The sequence below is a fragment of the Melospiza melodia genome, chromosome 12 (genome assembly GCF_035770615.1).
Source record: "Melospiza melodia melodia isolate bMelMel2 chromosome 12, bMelMel2.pri, whole genome shotgun sequence".
Lineage (NCBI taxonomy): Eukaryota > Metazoa > Chordata > Aves > Passeriformes > Passerellidae > Melospiza > Melospiza melodia.
The window spans coordinates 7,847,783-7,866,447 of NC_086205.1; the positions used below are offsets into that span (position 1 = coordinate 7,847,783).

The following is an 18,665-nucleotide window of genomic DNA, read 5'->3' on the forward strand; positions in this document are numbered from 1 at the left end:
ATCAAGGACAGCAGGGTGCAAGGATGGAGGACACGGGGATGCAGGGTCATGAGGATGCAGAAACCAAGGATACAGGGATGCAGGGATGCCAGAGCAGGAAGGAAACCACATCAACACTTTTAGGCAACTCCACCCTTTTCCCCCCATGAAGATGAGGGGGATGGGATCCCAATGGGATTTTGGGGAATGCAGAAATCCTCCTGAGCATTTTTCCCCTCTTCCATGCAGCTGCACCCCAAATCTCTGCCCTGGGGAGCTGGGAAGGACATGTGAACCAAGGGGTCAGCACTCCCAGACCCTCTTCCCCTAGTGGCACCTCCATCTCTCTGCATTGCATGGGAAAAAAAGAGAATCCAAGGATCAATATTTGGGTTTTTTTATTAAAATATTGTTATACCAAGTGGAATGCTACAGCAATCTCGGTATAGGGTGGCATAACGAAACAGCCAGGTTTATGTTTAAATACTTAAAGATAACTTAAAACGCACAAACGAGAACTTGTCGTCTTTGGCAGGAAAAAAAGTTCACAGCACGAAAAAAAATACTTAAAAAGAAATACCAATATTAATATAAAATATATTAAGTCATGGGGTTTGGGGTTTTTTTTCCTCTTTCATAATTTTTTGTTTCTTTTCCATTTTGTAAACAATGCACGAGAACCGAACGCATTTTTTACGTGTCTGGGGAGAGAAAAATAAAAAATGCAGTTGGCCAGCAAATGCACATGTTGAAAGGGGAAAGAAATAAAGAAAAATATATATATTTACATGAAGGGCAAGGATGGGAAGCTCCAAGGAGCGGGATGTTGGCACTGGCTACAAGCAGAAGCCAGCTGCCAGTAGCCAGGGGACAGAGCCAGGAGAAGAGTGGCACATCCCACTGCCTCCATCCTCAGAGCCTTTCACCTCCACTTTTCCTCCACCCTTCATCCCCTCCATTGTCATTTTTGTTTCACTGTCACCCCATCACAAAGCCTGTGACAGGCAGGAGGCAGGTGATGGGAGTTTGCTGCTCCCAGTGCTTGGCTTGGCCACGTGGATCCGGGTGGTCGATGGGACGCGCAGAGGATCCCTCCCAGCGCTGCCCCCGTGCAGAGAGTTCAGCTTGTGGGTACAGTTCGGGCCATCAGAGAGGGATTCTGCAGCTGGAAGCCAAGCACCTGGCTGGGTGCAGATGGCCGAGACCCAGAAGTGGGAGCTGGGATGGGGATGAAGTTGGGATGGAGCCAGGATGGGGATGGAGGCACCGCGGGGTCCCCGGGCTCCAGCACGCCCTGCGCAGCCAGGGACCCGTGTGGGCACTGAGGGGACAGTGACCCTGCCACATCCTGGAGTTGCTGCCGAGACCGAGGGGACACCGCTGAGCTCGTGGCTTGGCCTCTCCTTCCCAGATGCTCCTCCATCCCAGCATGCTGGCAGGAGGGACCCTGCCACATCCTGGAGTCACTGCCGAGACCGAGGGGACACCGCTGAGCTCCCGGCTCGGCCCCTCCTTCCCAGACGCTTCTCCATCCCAGCATGCTGGCAGGAGGGCTGGAGAGGCCACCGTGCAGCCCTGGGTGGCCTTAAATCAGGATCTCCACCATGTCAGACAGGTCCAGGGCCCTGGCAGCAGCCGAGCTCTCTGCAGAGAAAGAAAGGATTTACAGGGATTCGCAGGGATTCGAACCCACCCAACTCAACTGGGGCCTCAAAAATGCCTTAAAAAATTGATGCTCTTGTGCAAATCCCATCCCAGGGATGCTAACCCTACATGCTGGGCCATCCCAGCTCCCTGCCCTGTGCCATCTGAGGGGACTCACCCAGCACTGCGGTGCCCTCGCCCTGCTCGCTGCTCCCGGCCGCTCCGTCTGTCTGCGTGCTGCCGTCCTTGCTGCCGTGCTTGGAGTGCGATGGCAAGGGAAGGGCAGTGGACACTGCTGTCCCTTCAGCGGTGGCTTTGCCTGCTGGAGGAGACTCTGTTAGGGATTCAAGGCAAGGGATTCAAGTTTTTAAGGCCAGATTAGACAGTGGAAGGTGTCCCTGCCCATAGAAGAGGGTAGAACAAGATGAGCTTAAAGGTCCCTCCCAGCCCAAACCATTCTGAGATTCTGTGATTGCTGGCTGATCCTGAAGGAATCACCCCTCCCCAAGCTCTCCAACTCCAAAACCACAGGAGAAAATTGCAAGCAGGTCCCCAGTGCCAAATGAAGGCAGGGAGCAGGCAGGTGTCCCTATTTACCTGTGCTGCCACGGGAGCTGCCCTCGGATGACCGGTCACTCTGGCCAGCCCCTGGCCAGCTCGGGGCGGCGGAGGCAGCGAAGATGGAGGGCACAGATTTGGCCGGCCGCAGGGAGCCCTGAAGGGCTTTGCTGGGGTCCCTCCGCGAGCGCTGCTGCAGGACCTTGATGACAGCATCCTTCTCCAGGATCTGGGCATGAAGGGCTTTCAACCTGGAGAGCAGGAAAGGCAGAAGCTGGAAGAGGAGCTGGATGGCGAGAGGAGGATCCAGGCATTGCCCAGCCAAAAAGTTTGATGGGGTCCGAACGCCTCTGGTGAGGTGGGACTAACCTGTTCTCCATCTCCTGGTGCTTGTGGCTGGCCAGGAGCAGGTCCTCATTGAAGCTGCTGTTGGGGGAGTGCCGTGGCGAGTGGCTGATGAGGGTGGTGTCACGCTGGGCGGCCGCCGTGGCCGCGGCGTCCATGGCGAACTGGCGCATGGTGCACTCCTCCAGGTACTTCTGCTCCCACTTGGTCATGTCGGCCTCCAGCGCCAGGATCTTCTCCTCCCTCTCCCTCAGCTGCTCCGACAGCGTGTGGGCGCTCAGCTCCGGCGTCCCCCCGCTGGCCGTGCCCGCCTGCCTCTGCAGCAGCCAAAACAGAGCCCCAGTGAGGATGAGGAGGTGCTGGGAGCACGCAGCACCCGCCGTGCCTGGCTGGAGCCGCCGCGTGTCACAGACGTCTTTTATGAAAAATCTTTTTTTAAAGCTTTTTCCTCTTGAGAACAAAATGTGAACAATGGTTATCTGCTGCTGTGGAATGCAACAGGTGCATCTGTGATTGGCCCATGTTGGTTGTTTCTAATTAATGGCCAATCACGATGAGCTGGCTCGGACAGAGAGTCCGAGCCACAAACTTTTGTTATCGTTCTTTCTTTTGCTATTCTTAGCCAGCCTTCTGATAAAATCCTTTCTTCTATTCTTTTAATATAGTTTTAATATAATATATATCATAAAATAACAAATCAAGCCTTCTGAAACATGGAGTCAGATCCTCATCTCTTCCCTCATCCTAACACCGACACAGCCGTGCCTCGCCAGCACCCACCTGCTGAGCCCGCAGCATCTTCAGCTCCTGCTCCAGGCGGGTGCGGAGCCGCAGCTCCAGCTGCTCCCGCTTCTCGCAGGCGGCCTGGAGCTGCCCCAGGGCTGCCTGCAGCCGCTCCACCTTCTCCACGTAGGCTCGCTTCTTCCGCAGCTCGGCCTCTGCCTTGGCCGCCCGCGCCTGGGCGCTGCCCAGCGCCTGCTCCAGCAGCTCTGCCCGCCGCCGCTGGTCCTCGTTGGCGCTGCGCAGCAGGGACACCTCCCGCTCCAGCTTCTCCTTCTCCTGCTGGTGCTCATAGCCTGAGAGGGAACACCACCAATCTCAGATATTCCACTTCCCTATGGCACAGTGGGGATTCTTTGCTTCCCAACATCTGGCCATGCCACCCCTTCCGCCAGATCTTCTATCAAACGGGGGTCAGGGGCATTCCAGCCGCTTGGGCAGATGGCCAGAAGCCTCCACGTGCCACATTCCAGCCTAAATTTTATCTCAGGAAGGGTGAGACCTGCCTGGTGTGAATCCAGCCACCTTAGGGAAGGGCATGGAATTCTTCCTACTAACACCAACATCCTATCTCTCTGCTAAAATTTAAACACATTTTCCCCCAAAAAAGCCCAGGCTGTCATGGCTGCGAAGCGCAGGAGGGAGGAGGGAGAGAACGGCCGGGCTGGCGTGGGGCGGGAGTGCGGGCTCGGTGCTGGAAGAGCCGGAGCCGCGGCAGGAATGCGGGGAATGCGGGTCACGCCGCCGGCCGGCCGCCGGGATTAATGGCTCGAGTCCAGCGCCAAGAACTGCTCCATCCTCCCTGGGGAAGGGCGAGAGCTGCCGCCCGACACCCGCCTCCTCCTCCTGCAGCCGAGCCCTGCTCGCAGATGCCCGGGGAGCCGGGCAGGGATGGGTGTCCATCCCCCGGGACTTACTCTGTGCCAGGAGTTTGGCCACGCTGCCCTGGCTGCTCTCCTGGTTTTCCTGGTTCTTGCTGGCCAGCTGCTTGTTCGCCGATTCCAACCGCTCTGATCCAAAATAAAAAAAAACCTCAGTTAAGATTTAAATACAAGATTTTGGCTGGAGGAAGGAGAAAAAACCTTGTTTCCCATGGAAACAGCTGGAGGACACAAAACACCCACAGGAAGGGGGACACAGAGGGTGCCTCACCTTTCAGGTCTCGGTTGAAATCCTGCAGCCGTCGCATCTCACAATCCCTCTTGTTCCTCATGGCTTTCTCCAAGGCTTCCCGCTTGGAGGACGCCTTGACGAGGTTTTCGTAATCCTCCGAGATGCGCTGGATCTCGCTCTCCAGCTGGGGCGGAGGAAGGGACAAGCCAGGGTTAGGTATTCATGGAATGAGGAAAGGCACATGCCAGCCAAAGCCCAGCCGGGGTGCTCAGCCCAACCTGAGCTGCCAGCGGAGCTCAGTGCACCCCAAGTGCGCTGTTTTGGGGGAAAAACTGATTTTTTTTTTTTTGTCTTTTCTCTTATGGAAGAGTTTCTCCACAGAATTTTGGCTCTGCCACAGCCCAGCCACGGGGAACAGCCGCCCCTTGTAGACGGGCACACAAAGGGCTTTCTGTGGCGGCCGGGATGGGGGGACAGGCGGAGGGAGAGGGTCACTGGAGAATGGGCTCCTTCTCCCCAACCCCGGCTGCCGTGCTGCAGCTGCTCCGAGGGGAACGAGCCGCCAGAGGGAGGAGGAGAAAGGATTGAATCACTAAAGGGGGTGAATTTTCACAGCAGCTGGTCGAGCATCGCCCCGGGCAGGAGGCACACGGGAAGAAGCTGCCAGCATTCCCTCACCTTCTGGATGCGGCTCGCCTTCTCGGCGCAGCTCTCCAGCTCCCGCCGCAGCCTCTCGTTGTCCCGCTGCAGCCTCTCGTTGTCCCGCAGGACGGCGTCGGCCCGGGCCAGGCGGCTGCCGGCCGACACGGCCTGCGCGCTGACCAGCGCCTCCACGCCCGCCGGAGCCAGCGCGCCCGGGCACAGCGGCAGGAACGCGGCCGGCACCGAGGTGGGCAGCACCCTGCGGAGAGCCGGGAGGGGGTGTCAGGGTGGGCAGGCTGGGAGAGGTGGGTGCAGCTCCAGCATCCCATCAGGCACGCGCTGGTGTCACCTCAAAGGAGGTGGAAGTGCCTATCCTGCTTTGTAGAGCTGGGAAGGGCTCGCTGTCTAACCACACAGCCCATCTTGCGGGGATGCCTTGACTCGACCCCTCCAGCACCTGGCCAGTGGGTCTGGATGGGCTCCCAACCCTCCAGGTCCCTCTCTTGCTGGGAATGCTGCAGGCACCTTGAAAGCCAGCATTTTCCTTATTTTCTGTGAAAAGCAAGGACTCCTGACATAGGCCCTCACTGCCAAACTGTAGATGTGTCCTTTTTATATTCAGAGAAGCCAGGCCAGCCTGGCTGCCCCTTGTGCCAGTGCTCCAGCATCCCAGCTCACCACCCCTGCTGGAATCCCTGAGCAGGGCCCGGCCCCGCTGCGCTCCCCCGCGGGCTGCCCGCCAAGGGCTGCATTCCTGCGGGATGATATAGGAGCAAGGAAGAATAAATACATCTTCCCCACAGCTCCCCTTCCCCTCTTTGTTCCCTGCAAGGAGAAGGTTTTCCTGCTGGAGATGCTATCGCTCTCTGCCTGGATAGATCAGCAGGGCTGGGAGCAGTGTGTCCTCACATTGAGCCACCAGTTCCCTTCTTCCCATCATTTTCCACACTGGAAGAGGTTGTTTCCAGTCCTCCTCAAATTCCAGGCAATGCCTGGACCCCCAGATGTCCATCTCACAGTCACCCAGGGGGCTTTGCCAGAGGCACTGAGCTGCCAAAGGGACCACAGACCACCTGGCACCAGCCCAAGCTCTGCTCAGCAGCAATTCCAAGAATCATGGACATTCCCAGCTCAGGACCATGGCATGGCTTTCTGTGGAGCAGGGAGCATATTTGTATTTCATCCTGCCCCATACCTATTCCACATTTAGCTGTTTCCTGGGCTGCTTCCAGCTCCTGGATTATTCCCTAAATTACCCCCAGCTCCCTCCTGGTGCATGGGAAGGAGGCAGGGTCTGCTGTGGGAATGGGGTTTTCTTCACTGGTCGGAAAAGCCCAGCCATGCTGGGGGAGCTGGGGACAGGAGCAGAGTGGGGGGCTCCTAGCAGGCCTGGGCCAGTGAGGACAAAAGCAGCTGCTCTGGGCCCCCACTGCCCCTCCAAGCATCCATCCTGAACATCCCTGAGAGGCATCCAAAAGCAGAGAACCCAGGGGCCACAGCTTTACCTGATGTCAGCGTGCTGAAATGCAGGACCTTCCCGGGAGCAGGCTCGGGGCTCAGCCAGGTAAGCGTCCTGGGCCGGGATGACATAGGGATACTCCGGGGGCGGTCCCCGCGGCTCCGTGCCCTCGGGCTGCTGCCCGCGCAGGGGGACGAGCTGCCGGGAGAGCTGCGGGAAGCTGTGCGACGCGCTGATGGGGCTCTGCGCCTTGGCCCCGTTCCTCTCCAGCGACATCCGCATGAGCCGCTCGCTCAGCGACCGCACGTGGCCGTGCTTCAGCTCCTTGAGCCCCTCGTCGGGGCGCCGGGCGCCGCTCTCGGCCCGCGTCCCCGCTCCGCGCTGCGATGCCAGCAGCTGGGAATGCGCCTTGGCCTCCTCGTAGGTGGGCAGCTCCTCGCCCTTGGGCGGGCACAGCCGGTAGACGCTGTTCTCCAGGTAGACGTGGTCGGAGTGATGCTCCTGGCCCTGCGGCTCCTGCCGCGTGGATTGCTGCACCATCTGGCTCTCCTCGGGGCTCAGGCTCTCCAGGGAGGAGCGGGGGCTGCCGCCGCCGCCGCCGCGCAGGGCTTGCTGCTGGATGGCCAGCAGAGTGCGGTTCTCCGTGAGATTCCCATAGCGCAGCTGCTCCTGGATCAGCCGGTGCAGCACCGTGCCGTTCGAGTCCTCCGCCGTCCTCATGTCCGTCCGTGCCGGCGGCAGAGCCACGATTCCGCCCGACGAGGGGAGTCCCGGGGGACCTCAACAGCGGCTGGGCACGCCGAGACACCTGCGGCAGGGAGAAACGGGATTGTTGGGGGGCAGCCGGGGCAGGACGGTCCGGATCCTGATGGACACGGGAATGTTTGCCAGGAATCCGGCCCGGACGTGCCCGTGGCGGCACTGGGGGAGCGGAGCAGCCCAGCACCGGCACCGCACCTGGGGCTGGCTCGGAGCTGGTCCCCCATGGCCCGGGATAAAGCGGGGGATAAAGCGGCCCCACGGGATCGGGCACAGAGCCACCGGGAGATGGAGAGAACCCCCCATCCCCGGACACGGAGGTCCCCTGGACTTGCAGAGGTGTCCCAGTCCCGGTGAGGGTCCCGGGATTTTTCCGTGCGGGAGGGAGGAATGCTCCGGTCCCGTTTGGGAGGGTTCCAGGAGGGTTCCCAGTCCCTGGGGGTGGATCCGGCATGGGAGAGGGTTTTTGCCCCGGGATGGTCCCGGTGCCGGGGGGGAAGAGGCGAGTCCCGGTCCCAAGGAGAAGAGTCCCGGTTCTGGGAGCTGGGGGCCGTCCTTTTCCCCTGGAGGGATCCCAGTCCCGGCTGGGGCCTTCCTTGGGCCAGGGGGGTCCGATCCCGGTCAAAGAGTCCCAGCCCCGGCCGGGAGGACCTCGGTCCAAGGGGGTCTCGGTCCCGGGATTGCTGGCCCGGGTGGGTCCCGGTGCCGAGGCAGGGAGGTCCCGATCCCTGCTGGGGAATTCCCGGTGTGGGGGAGCGTCCTTTCCCCAGGGGCATCCCCGAGCCGGGGGGGTCCCTGTGCCGCTCGGGGGTCCCGGTCCCGCTCGGGGGAGTCCCAGTGCTAGAGGGGTTCCCTGTGCCGGGGGGGAGGGGGTGCCAGTACCGGGGAATTCCCGGTGCCGGGGGGTCCCGATACCGCTCGGGGGATCCCGGTGCCGGTCAGGGGGGTCCCGGTGCTGGGGGATTCCCGGTGCCGGGGGTCCCCGGTGCCGGTCGGGGGTCCCGATGGCAGAACTCACCGTGGCATGGCGGAGCGGAGCGGTGCTGCGGCGGCTCTGAGCGTCCCGGGGCCGCGGGGGCCGGGCCGGGCTCTGCTATGCCCGGAATGCGGGGCCGGTCCCGCCCCGCTCCGCCCCGGGGCCGCCGCCGGCGCAGCAGCGCGGCCGGGAGCGGGAGCGGCAGCTGCGGCCGGGGGGGCGGCTCTGCCCGCCAGCTGTCCCGGGCCGTAAATCTGCCCCGGCCTTTGTCTGCGGGGCCGGGGCAACCCCGAGCCTGCCGGCCCCATCTGCTCTGCCCCCTCGGGCCCCCCCTTCCCGCATCCCCCCTCTTCGCATCCCCCCTCCTCTCATCCCCCTTCCTTGTGTCTCTCTCCTTAACATCCTCCTTGTCACATCCCCCCTTCACATCCCCCACCTCACACCCCTGTCCTCTCATTCCCCACCTCACATTCCTCCTCGTGTCTTCCTCCTCACATCCCCCTCCTCACATCCCCCTCTTTATGTCCCCCTCTTTGTATTTCACATCTCACTTCTTGCATCCCCCATCTCGCATCCCCCCTCCTCGCCTTCCCCCTCCTTGCATCCCCTCTTCACATCCCTCTCCTTGCATTCCTCCCTCCCTGTGTCCTCCCTCCTCACACCCCCTCTGTTTGGGGATGCCAGCTCCCTGTGGGATGCAGCAATTCCGGCCAGCTCGTGTCTGCCTCGGCACCTTTGCGTGTCCCCTGCTGCTCTCCCGGCCTCGGTTTCCCCTTTGGGGCTCTGCCACCCCCTTCCCTGGGGGCACACAGGGTTTCAGGGGCTGAACTCCCCCTTCAAAGCACCCCAGCTCATCTCTGAGGGGACACCGAGCACCCCCAGCCCCAAAGCAGTGGAACACCAGCCCCATCCCAGCCCCAGGCTGCCGGTGCAGAGTCCAGAGGCCCCGAGAGAGACGGCAGATGGCCGGAGGGGAGGCGGCGGGGAGAGGCAGGTGCAGGGGAAAATTGCTTATTAGCTCCGGGACATTAAGCTCCCATTCTTTTGAGGGAGCTCAAAAAGCATCTTCTGACTGGCACAGAGCCGGGAGGCTGATCTGGGAGGGGGACATGGGGGTCTCCAGCCTCCTCTCCTTGTTTTTCTGCTCCATCACATGCTGGTATCAGCCCCGAGGCACCCAGGGTGCAATAGCAGGAATAGGGCTGCAGGCACAGGTCACTATCTCTGGGTTATCTCCCAAAAAATGGGGGGAAAATAAATCTCCAGTGTGTAACAGGTACCAGACTCAAAGCAGGGGAGCATGGAAAGTAAATGCAGATAAATGGTCAATGCTTGGAGGAAGAGGAGCACCTGGAACCTCAAGAAACACGTTTTCCAGCCCAGTTTTCCCAGTGACAAGTCGAATCCTCATGGATGAAGGTTGAAATGTGGGAATTGGCACCCTGAAGCCCCAGTGAGGGTCTAGTTTGGTGTGGGGACGAGACGAGAGCACAGAACTTGTCCCTTTGTCCCCAGGCATGTGCAGAGTCTGGAAACACTGGACCAGGCCCAGCACCTTGGGATGCATGGATGGATGGATGGATGGATGGATGGATGGATGGATGGATGGATGGATGGATGGATGGACAGGACTTGGAGAAACGTGGTCTAGTGGAAGATATCCCTGCCCCAGGCAGAGAGTGGAACAAGATGAGCTTTAAGGTCCTTTTTGACCTAAACCAGTCTGTGATTCTATGGATGGATGGATGGATGGATGGATGGATGGATGGATGGATGGATGGATGGATGGATGGATGGATGAGGGACGGATGGATGATGGATGGATGGATGGATGATGGATGGATGGATGGATGGATGGATGGATGGATGGATGGATGGATGGATGGATGGATGGATGATGGATGGATGGATGGATGGATGGATGGATGGATGGATGGATGGATGGATGATGGATGGATGGATGGATGGATGGATGATGGATGGATGGATGGATGGATGGATGGATGGATGGATGGATGGATGGATGATGGATGGATGGATGGATGATGGATGGATGGATGATGGACGGATGGATGATGGATGGATGGATGATGGATGGATGGATGGATGGATGGATGGATGGATGGATGGATGGATGATGGATGGATGGATGGATGGATGGATGGATGGATGATGGATGGATGGATGGATGGATGGATGGATGGATGGATGGATGGATGATGGATGGATGGATGGATGATGGATGGATGGATGATGGACGGATGGATGATGGATGGATGGATGATGGATGGATGGATGGATGGATGGATGGATGGATGGATGGATGATGGATGGATGGATGGATGGATGATTGATGGATGGATGGATGGATGGATGATGGATGGATGGATGGATGGATGGATGGATGGGGGATGGATGGATGGATGGATGATCGATGGATGGATGGGGGATGGATGGATGGATGGATGGATGGATGATGGATGGATGGATGGACGGATGGATGATGGATGGATGGATGGACGGATGGATGATGGATGGATGGATGGATGGATGATTGATGGATGGATGGATGGATGGATGATGGATGGATGGATGGATGGATGGATGGATGGATGGATGGATGGGGGATGGATGGATGGATGGATGATGGATGGATGGATGGATGGATGGATGGAGGGTGGATGGATGGATGGATGGATGGATGGATGGATGGATGGATGGATGGATGATGGATGGATGAGGGACGGATGGATGATGGATGGATGGATGGATGGATGGATAGATGGATGGATGGATGGATGGATGGATGGATGGATGGATGGATGGATGATGGATGGATGGATGATGGATGGATGGATGGATGGATGGATGGATGGATGGATGGATGGATGATGCACCACTCCAATACACCAAGCCCAGCAGCAGCATCTCCTAAAGGACCCAGCAGTGACTCTGCCCTGCTCTTTCCTGGATGGATGGGGCTCCCACCTGAGCTCCAAGGGACCAGCCCAGCTCCCCCAGCACCCAGGATTCCTCTCCTGGTTCATCCCCCTGGCCTTATCCATGTGTGTGTCACCCTGCTTCCCTTCCTATCCTAACACTGCCCTATTTCTGGCAGCAGGAAACCCCTCCTGGGCTGATAACGCCCCTTTGGAAAGTGATCTGAAGAGTTTCCTCTCCTTCTTTCTGATACTGAAGGTAAGAAAAGCCTCAACCTTTTGGTTTTCCCCAGGAGAAGGTGAAACAGCAGCTGGCCCTGGGGGCAGTGGTGGGGGCACCTTTGGGTGCCTGCAGGGACCCTGTTCCCAGGTGGAGCATCCCGGAGGATGGGGCAGGGCCTGGGGGACGTGGCTGGAGGCAGCGCAGGTGCCGCGGTGTCCCAGGCTGGGCGGGGTGACACACGGCTCCGCAATGCCAGACCCTCCCACTGACCTCAGCCCAGCCTTATCGCCGAGGTGGTGGAGCCGGGAGAGGGAGCCAAGAAAATACTCGTGGGATGAGATCACCTCGGCTGTCTTCAGGCTCCCAAAGTGCCTCAGCCCTCGGCCGTGCTGAGCCTGGATAACTGGGGCATTGTGGGCAGAGGAAGGTGCCTGGCATGGAGGGGAGGTTTGCAGCCTCAGCACATCTCCCAGCGAGATGGTGACACTGGTGACAGCATCCCATGAGTCCCAGTGACAGTGTCTGTGGCCATGCTGAACCCCTCAAACCTCTCCATGGCAATCTTCCTGCTAAAGCTTCCTCCAGGTACCTGCTGCTTCTGTCCCAAACTCTGGATTCAGAGTGCAGCCAGGAGCTGGAGTTGAAGGAATTGCACAAGTGATGTTTCCCCGTGCCAGGATTCCCCAGGCTGCCCCCAAAGGGAACTGCACCCCATGGGCAAGGAGCCAAGGCAGCAGCCCAGCCCCTCCCCTGCTCCCACCATCCCATCCAGAGGGACCCTGTCCTCATGGAGGTACCCCACAAACTGCCAGACCTGAGGCCAACTCATCCTCCCTGTCCTCTCTCTGAAATCTGCATCATTTTGGGGTGTCCAGGTCTGATCCCCCCTGGGAACGTGTGACCTGGGGTTCTGCTGTGCAACAGGGTGAATTCCCTTCCCAAAACCCCAACAGGGAACACTCCTCAATATGGGCAGGGCATGGGTGGGATTGGGTTGTGCCAAATCCCCTCACTCTGCTTTGCTGCTTTGTGGCTGATATGGCTCTTCCTCGGTGGAGGAAGGAATGGAAAGATCCCTCTCCACCATGGGGAAAGGGAAGGAATGGAAAGATCCCTGTCCACCATGGGGAAAGGGAAGGAGTGGAAAGATCCCTCTCCACCATGGGGAAAGGGAAGGAATGGAAAGATCCTTCTCCATCAAAGGAAAACCTTGTTAGCTTTGGTGGGGACACAGCTGGAGCAATGAGGGCACCAGGACTGATCCCACCTGAAAGAGCAGCCATCCCCAAGACATTAATCCACAACTGTTGCCATCACTCTGGGCGCAGCCAGCTCCTCCACACCTCAGGTGTCTCTGCCAGGATCAGACCCCTGAGATTCCCCTTTTTTCAGGGGGATGCTGGATCTATCCCAGGTAAGGATCACAGAAAGCTGGAGTGCTCCTATTTCCCCCCACCACTTTCTCCTGGGTTCTCTCCTCTTCTGTAGTTGATCTAAAGTTCCCATATGGATAACCCAGGGCACATCCCCACCCCCAGGACCTCCTGCCACAGTTCTTCCTCCATCAAACACTCAGGGAGGTGATGCCACAGGCACCTTCACAAAGCCCCTTCTTAGGAATTTTAAAAGGGAAAAATGTGGCTGAAAACAGGGCCAGGACCCTCCTCTTTCTCATCTCCCCTGCATTTTAATGCCCCTGAGTCATTTCCATTCCTGGATGTTAAATTGTTCTTTTCTGCTTTCCTTTATTCCCCTGTTTCCTGCGAGGGGTTTGTTCCTGACCTGCCAGCCCCAGTGGGACCCGGTCCAGGGGACGCTGAGGAGATGCCAGCAGGGACAAAGGTGAAGCCAGGAGCCACCAGCCCCAGGGGACACAGCTCTGCATTTCCATAGCAAAGCCCCTCACTGTTGTTTCGCCGCCTTTGAGGAATTTTCTCTTTTTCCTGAGAAATTCAAAGGGCTGGGTGTGATTTCCTGCCCACCTGGGGAGGCTCCACCTCCCGTCCCAGAGCTCGGTGGGGATGTGGGGGGACACAGAGACACCAGGGAAGTGTCACAGTGCCACCAGCAGCCCCTCCTCACTGATTCCATCTGCCCACCTGAGTCTGGAGCACATCCAGGTGGGTGGGTGGGTCTGTGCCCCCTCCCCGGGGCCATGGGGGGGATTTGCACCCCAGTTTGGAGCCACCACTTGCAAAAGGAGGGGGCAGAACTCTTGGGTTGGCTGTTAATATTCTCTGCCCCGAGATGTGCAGGGTGTCTCTGCTTCGGCCTGCGCAGCTGAAGAACGAGCGTGGACTCTTCAGTTTTCAGTCTTGAGGTTGTTTATTAATTCTTATCTATAAAATTTTATTTCTGCCCAGCCAAGATCTGCTCAGCAGGGCAGCCACAGGCACTCTGACCACCCTTCCCAGTCCAGCCAAGCCGGGAAGGTTTGGCTGGGACAAATCTCTCCCTTCCCAGCTCAGCCAAAATGGAAAGGTTTGGCTGAAATAAATATTCTCCTTCCCAGCCCAGCCAAAGTGAGAAGATTTGGTTGGAATAAACGTCCTTCTTTCCAGCTCAGTCAAAGTAGAAAGGTTTGGCTGGAAGAAATGTCCTCCTTCCCAGCCCAGCTGAGGTGGGAAGATTTGGCTGGAATAAATGTCCCCCTTCCCAGTCCAGCCAAAGTGAGAAGATTTGGTTGGAATAAACATCCTCCTTTCCAGCTCAGCCAAGGTGGAAAGGTTTTTTTGGAATAAATGTCTTCCTTCCCAGTCCAGTCAAGCTGGGAAGGTTTGGTTGGGACAAATCTCCTCCTTCCCAGCTCAGCCAAAGTGAGAAGATCTGGTTGAAATAAACATCCTCCTTCTCAGCCCAGCCAAGGTGAGAAGGTTTGGTTGGGACAAATCTCTCTTGTCCCAGGCCAGCTGAGCTGGGAAGGCTTAGCTGGGACAAATCTCCTCTGTCCCAGTTCAGCCAAACTGGAAAAGTTTGGTTGAAATAAACGTCTCCCCTCCCAACCCAGCCAAAGTGAGAACGCTTGGTTGGGGCAAATCTCTCTTTTCCCAGCTCAGCCGAGGTGGGATGGTTTGGTTGGGACAAATCTCTCTTTTCCCAGCACAGTCCAGGTGGGAAGGTTTGGTTGGGGCAAATCTCTCTTTTCCCAGCACAGTCCAGGTGGGAAGCTTTGGTTGGGGCAAATCTCTCTTTTTCCAGCTCAGTCAAAATGGAAAGGCTTGGTTGGAATAAATCTCCTCCTTCCCAGCCAAGATGGAAAGGTTTGCTTGGAATAAATGTCCTCGTTCCCAGTCCAGCCAAAGTGAGAAGATTTGGTTGGAATAAACATCCTCCTTTCCAGCTCAGTCAAGGTGGGAAGGTTTGGTTGGAATAAATGTCCTCCTTTCCAGCTCAGCCAAGATAAGGAAAGAAGAAGGTTTGGTTGGGACAAATCTTTCCCTTCCCAGTCCAGTCAAGGTGGGAAGGTTTGGTTGGGGCAAATCTCTCTTTTCCCAGCTCAGCCGAGGTGGGATGGTTTGGTTGGGACAAATCTCTCTTTTCCCAGCACAGTCCAGGTGGGACAGTTTGGTTGGGGCAAATCTCTCTTTTCCCAGCACAGTCCAGGTGGGACAGTTTGGTTGGGGCAAATCTCTCTTTTTCCAGCTCAGCCAAGGTGGAAAGGCTTGGTTGGAACAAATATCCTCCTTCCCAGCCAAGATGGAAAGGTTTGGCTGGGACAAATCTCTCTTTTCCCAGCCCAGCCGAGGTGGGAAGGCCTGGTTGGCCACGGCGCGATTCCCTGCGAGCGGAGCCGCGTGTTTTATCCCGATGATACAATAGAAAATGCCTGTGAAGTCCCGGCCCTCTGGAGCATTTCCTTAGCTCTCTGGAATTTCCGTTCGGTCCTTCCTCTCCCAGGCTCTTACCGAAAGCCGATGTCACCGCACGGCTCTGGAGAGCGGCCAGCCCCGGGGTCCCTGCCCAGCTCCCCACCACCGTGCTGGGGCTCTGCAAGGAGCTCCTGGAGGGTGTCAGCCCCGTTGTGCCCCTTGATTAATCACCAAAGGCCGCTCTGCCAATCAAGGAAAGATTTACAAGGCAGGCAGGAAGCTCTTGTTTTTACAGGAGTGCCTCAAACACACGCACACAGTAGGAAAAGCAAACATTCCAGGCATACCAAGGGATCCACGGGATAAAAATTCCCCAAACAGCCCAGATTAAGATACTTGGCTGCACATGGAAACACTAAAACCTGGGCTCAAGGATTTAATTGTCTCATTTAGCAGCGAGCCCTGTGGAACAACCTGAGTGGCCTGGGAACAGCCAGCCCTTGGGGGCAGGGAGTGGGGTCACTGGAGCTGCCCTCCCTACAATAGGGGTCAGGGCTGGCCCCCACCCCTCTCCCAGCTCCATATGGTCACCAGAGCCTTGTGGCAGAGTTTAATGCGAGTTTTTCCTTTGGAAAGGCTCAGCCCAGCTCCTGGGTGAGTCAGGCAGGGTTGCTCTGAATCAACAGAGAGCTGAATCCCAGCCCAGGGGAGCAGGGGGAGCCTCTGCTCCAGCTCCAGCCCTGAGATCCCCGGGCTCAGAGGGGTGCTCATGGCACTGTGTCCATCCCTGCCAGCTCCTATCCTGCCCTGAAGGCTCTGGAGACAGTGGGAACACTCCCATCTTCTCCAGTCCCACGTCCCAGCCCAGGAGAAGCCACAACTTTGCTGTCTGACAGTGACGTTTTGGTGTATGGATCCTACAGGCCCATGAGAAAGGCAGGAGGGAGCTGCTATCCCTGGAAGTGTCCAAAGCCAGGCTGGATGGGGGCTCTGGAAAGCCTCTTCTGGGGGATGGTGTCCTGTCCCTGCAGGGTGAGAAAGCAAGAGGGCTCAGACATTGTTGTGAACTGGAAATATCTTCCCTCTGGAAGGGCTGGGAGCTCCCAAATATCCTCCCTCTGGAAGGGCTGGGAGCTCCCAAATATCCTCCCTCTGAAAGGACTGGGGGCTCCCAAATATCCTCCCTCTGAAAGGACTGGGGGCTCCCAAATATCCTCCCTCTGGAAGGGTGTAAATGCTCCCAAATATCCTCCCTCTGGAAGGGCTGGGGACTCCCAAATATCCTCCCTCTGGAAGGGTATAAATGCTCCCAAATATCCTCCCTCTGGAAGGGCTGGGGACTCCCAAATATCCTCCCTCTGGAAGGGTATAAATGCTCCCAAATATCCTCCCTCTGGAAGGGCTGGGGGCTCCCAGATATCCTCCCTCTGGAAGGGCTGGGGGCTCCCAAATATCCTCCCTCTGGAAGGGTATAAATGCTCCCAAATATCCTCCCTCTGAAAGGGTACAAAGGCTCCTCTCTCATCTTTCTGCAAACCACACCACAGAGAGTGGAACTGGACCTCACCTGTGGTTTGTCCGGTTCTGCTCCAGATCCAGCTGCCAGTGGCTTGTCCCAGCAGGATGCTCTGGCTCGCACTCATGGATGGTTTTTGGAAGAGCAGAGGGACTGGCAGGGAAATAAATCCCCTGGTGAATGTGAGAGTTAAATAGAAGCCTGTGCTTGAGATCACAGAATCATGGAATGGTTGGGGTTAGAAGGGGCCTTAAAGCCCATCCAGTTCCACCTCCTGCCATGGGCAGGGACACTTTCCACTATCCCAGGTTGCTCCAAGCCCTGTCCAGCCTGGCCTTGGACATTTCCAGGGATAGGGCAGCCACAAATTCCCCGAGAAACCTGCTCCTTATCCCGAAGTGCAGCCCATGAGTGGAGCTGCCTGCCCCAAAATCTCACCCAAACCCCTCTCCTGCAGCCCAAGCTTTCCCAGAGTTCCCCGTGGCTGTGGGGATGCTCCATGGGATACAGGGGTGGGATCATGGCTTGCATTGCAGCACATCCTGTCATTCCTGAGAGCAGCTCCTTCTGCTCCTCCTCTCTTTCCCCTGCTCACCACCAGCAGCAGGCCAGGACCAGCTCATGGCTGGGGCATGGATGCAGCCCTTCAGCAGTTGGTTTTGCCCCAGTAAAACTTTTATGTGGATGGTTTCAGCATTCTCTGGACACTGCCAGGGCTGTTTGGAGTGTGCAGCCCTTTCCCAGAAGCCAGCACCTTCCCTTTCCAGGGCATTTCCAAGTGCTCTGAGGCTTCCAGCTTGGCAACTCCCATCTGAAGTCACTGGAGAAGCCATCCCAAGGGAGATGAGCACCACTCACCAGGGATCCAGCAGCTGCTGGTGGAACAGCATAAAGAGTGGTGGGTCTGGAAGGAAGTGTTGGCAAGGATAATCCCTTGGGTCAGGGATAAACTCCCTGGAGTGTGGGGTTCAGGAGAGCTGGTGTCAGGGGGGCCATTGCTGTCACCCAACCCGGACACTGGGCAGGCTGGAGGAGTCTGTCTTCACAGCAGGAGAATTCCCAAGGGCTCCCAAGTTCAGAGTAGAGATGCCTTTGGGCTCTTCCAGGAGATCTCTGGCATCCTGGGCATCTTCTGCCTCCTGGCTGGGAGGGCCTGGGAGTGGCAGGCGGGAAATACTGGGGCAGGTGGAATTTCCATCCCATTCCATCCTCAGAATGGGGTTGGGAGGCCTGCCCAGGCTGCTTCACTTGCCCTCTGTCCTGCCTTGCCTTTCCTTCCTTTTCCTTCCTATTCCTCCCCACCCCCTGCCTTCCTTTCCCTTGTTTTCCATTCTCTTACCTTGCCATGCCTTCCCCTATGCCTTCCCCTATGCCTTCCCCTTCCCTTCCCTTCCCTTCCCTTCCCTTCCCTTCCCTTCCCTTCCGTTCCCTTCCCTTCCCTTCCCTTCCCTTCCCTTCCCTTCCCTTCCCTTCCCTTCCCTTCCCTTCCCTTCCCTTCCATCCAGGTTAACCCCTTGCCCTGCAGGCACAGCTGTTCCACCTGCACTCGTGTAAAATAAAAGGATTTAAAAGACAGATTAAGCCTAATTGCCTTTATATCACTAAAATCACCTGTGTGCCTAGAACCGCCCACCACTTCCCAAATTGCCTCCCCAGTGGAATTATTTGTTGTCCCAATAATTTGAAACACCAGGTACTGGAACCCCACCGCTGTCACGTGAAAGCTGCACTGAAGGTAGGGAGGCTTTGAGCAATGCATAAATAACGAGCCATCATTAATAAATATTTATGGAAATTCTCTGCTCCCCCTCTGTTGTAGGAGATGGGACAGATGTGATCCAGGTCTGTTGAGCGGCCAGGAACTGGATTTTGGTTTGCGTGCATCAAATATCATCACTTTGAGTCACAACACGTCAGTGCTCT

General features: G+C 57.4%; 1 protein-coding gene across 3 annotated transcripts; it reads right to left on the reverse strand.

Annotated features, from left to right (window-relative positions):
• Nucleotides 1-360: 360 nt before the first annotated feature.
• AMOTL2 (angiomotin like 2) lies at nucleotides 361-8,366 on the reverse strand. 3 transcript variants are annotated; one of them, XM_063166649.1, is made up of 10 exons: nucleotides 8,298-8,366; nucleotides 6,567-7,328; nucleotides 5,098-5,320; nucleotides 4,459-4,603; nucleotides 4,224-4,316; nucleotides 3,307-3,602; nucleotides 2,551-2,843; nucleotides 2,221-2,432; nucleotides 1,802-1,942; nucleotides 361-1,623 (listed from the first exon to the last, which is right to left on the reverse strand). In XM_063166649.1, exons 2-10 carry the CDS (start codon nucleotides 7,238-7,240, stop codon nucleotides 1,565-1,567), a joined length of 2,136 nt encoding a protein of 711 aa, XP_063022719.1. In that variant the 5' UTR covers nucleotides 7,241-7,328; nucleotides 8,298-8,366; the 3' UTR covers nucleotides 361-1,564. The 3 variants fall into 3 exon arrangements, with proteins under 3 accessions (XP_063022719.1, XP_063022718.1, XP_063022717.1); XM_063166648.1 differs by having other exon boundaries at nucleotides 1,802-1,945; XM_063166647.1 differs by having other exon boundaries at nucleotides 1,802-1,957.
• Between the last annotated feature and the right edge of the window lie 10,299 nt (nucleotides 8,367-18,665).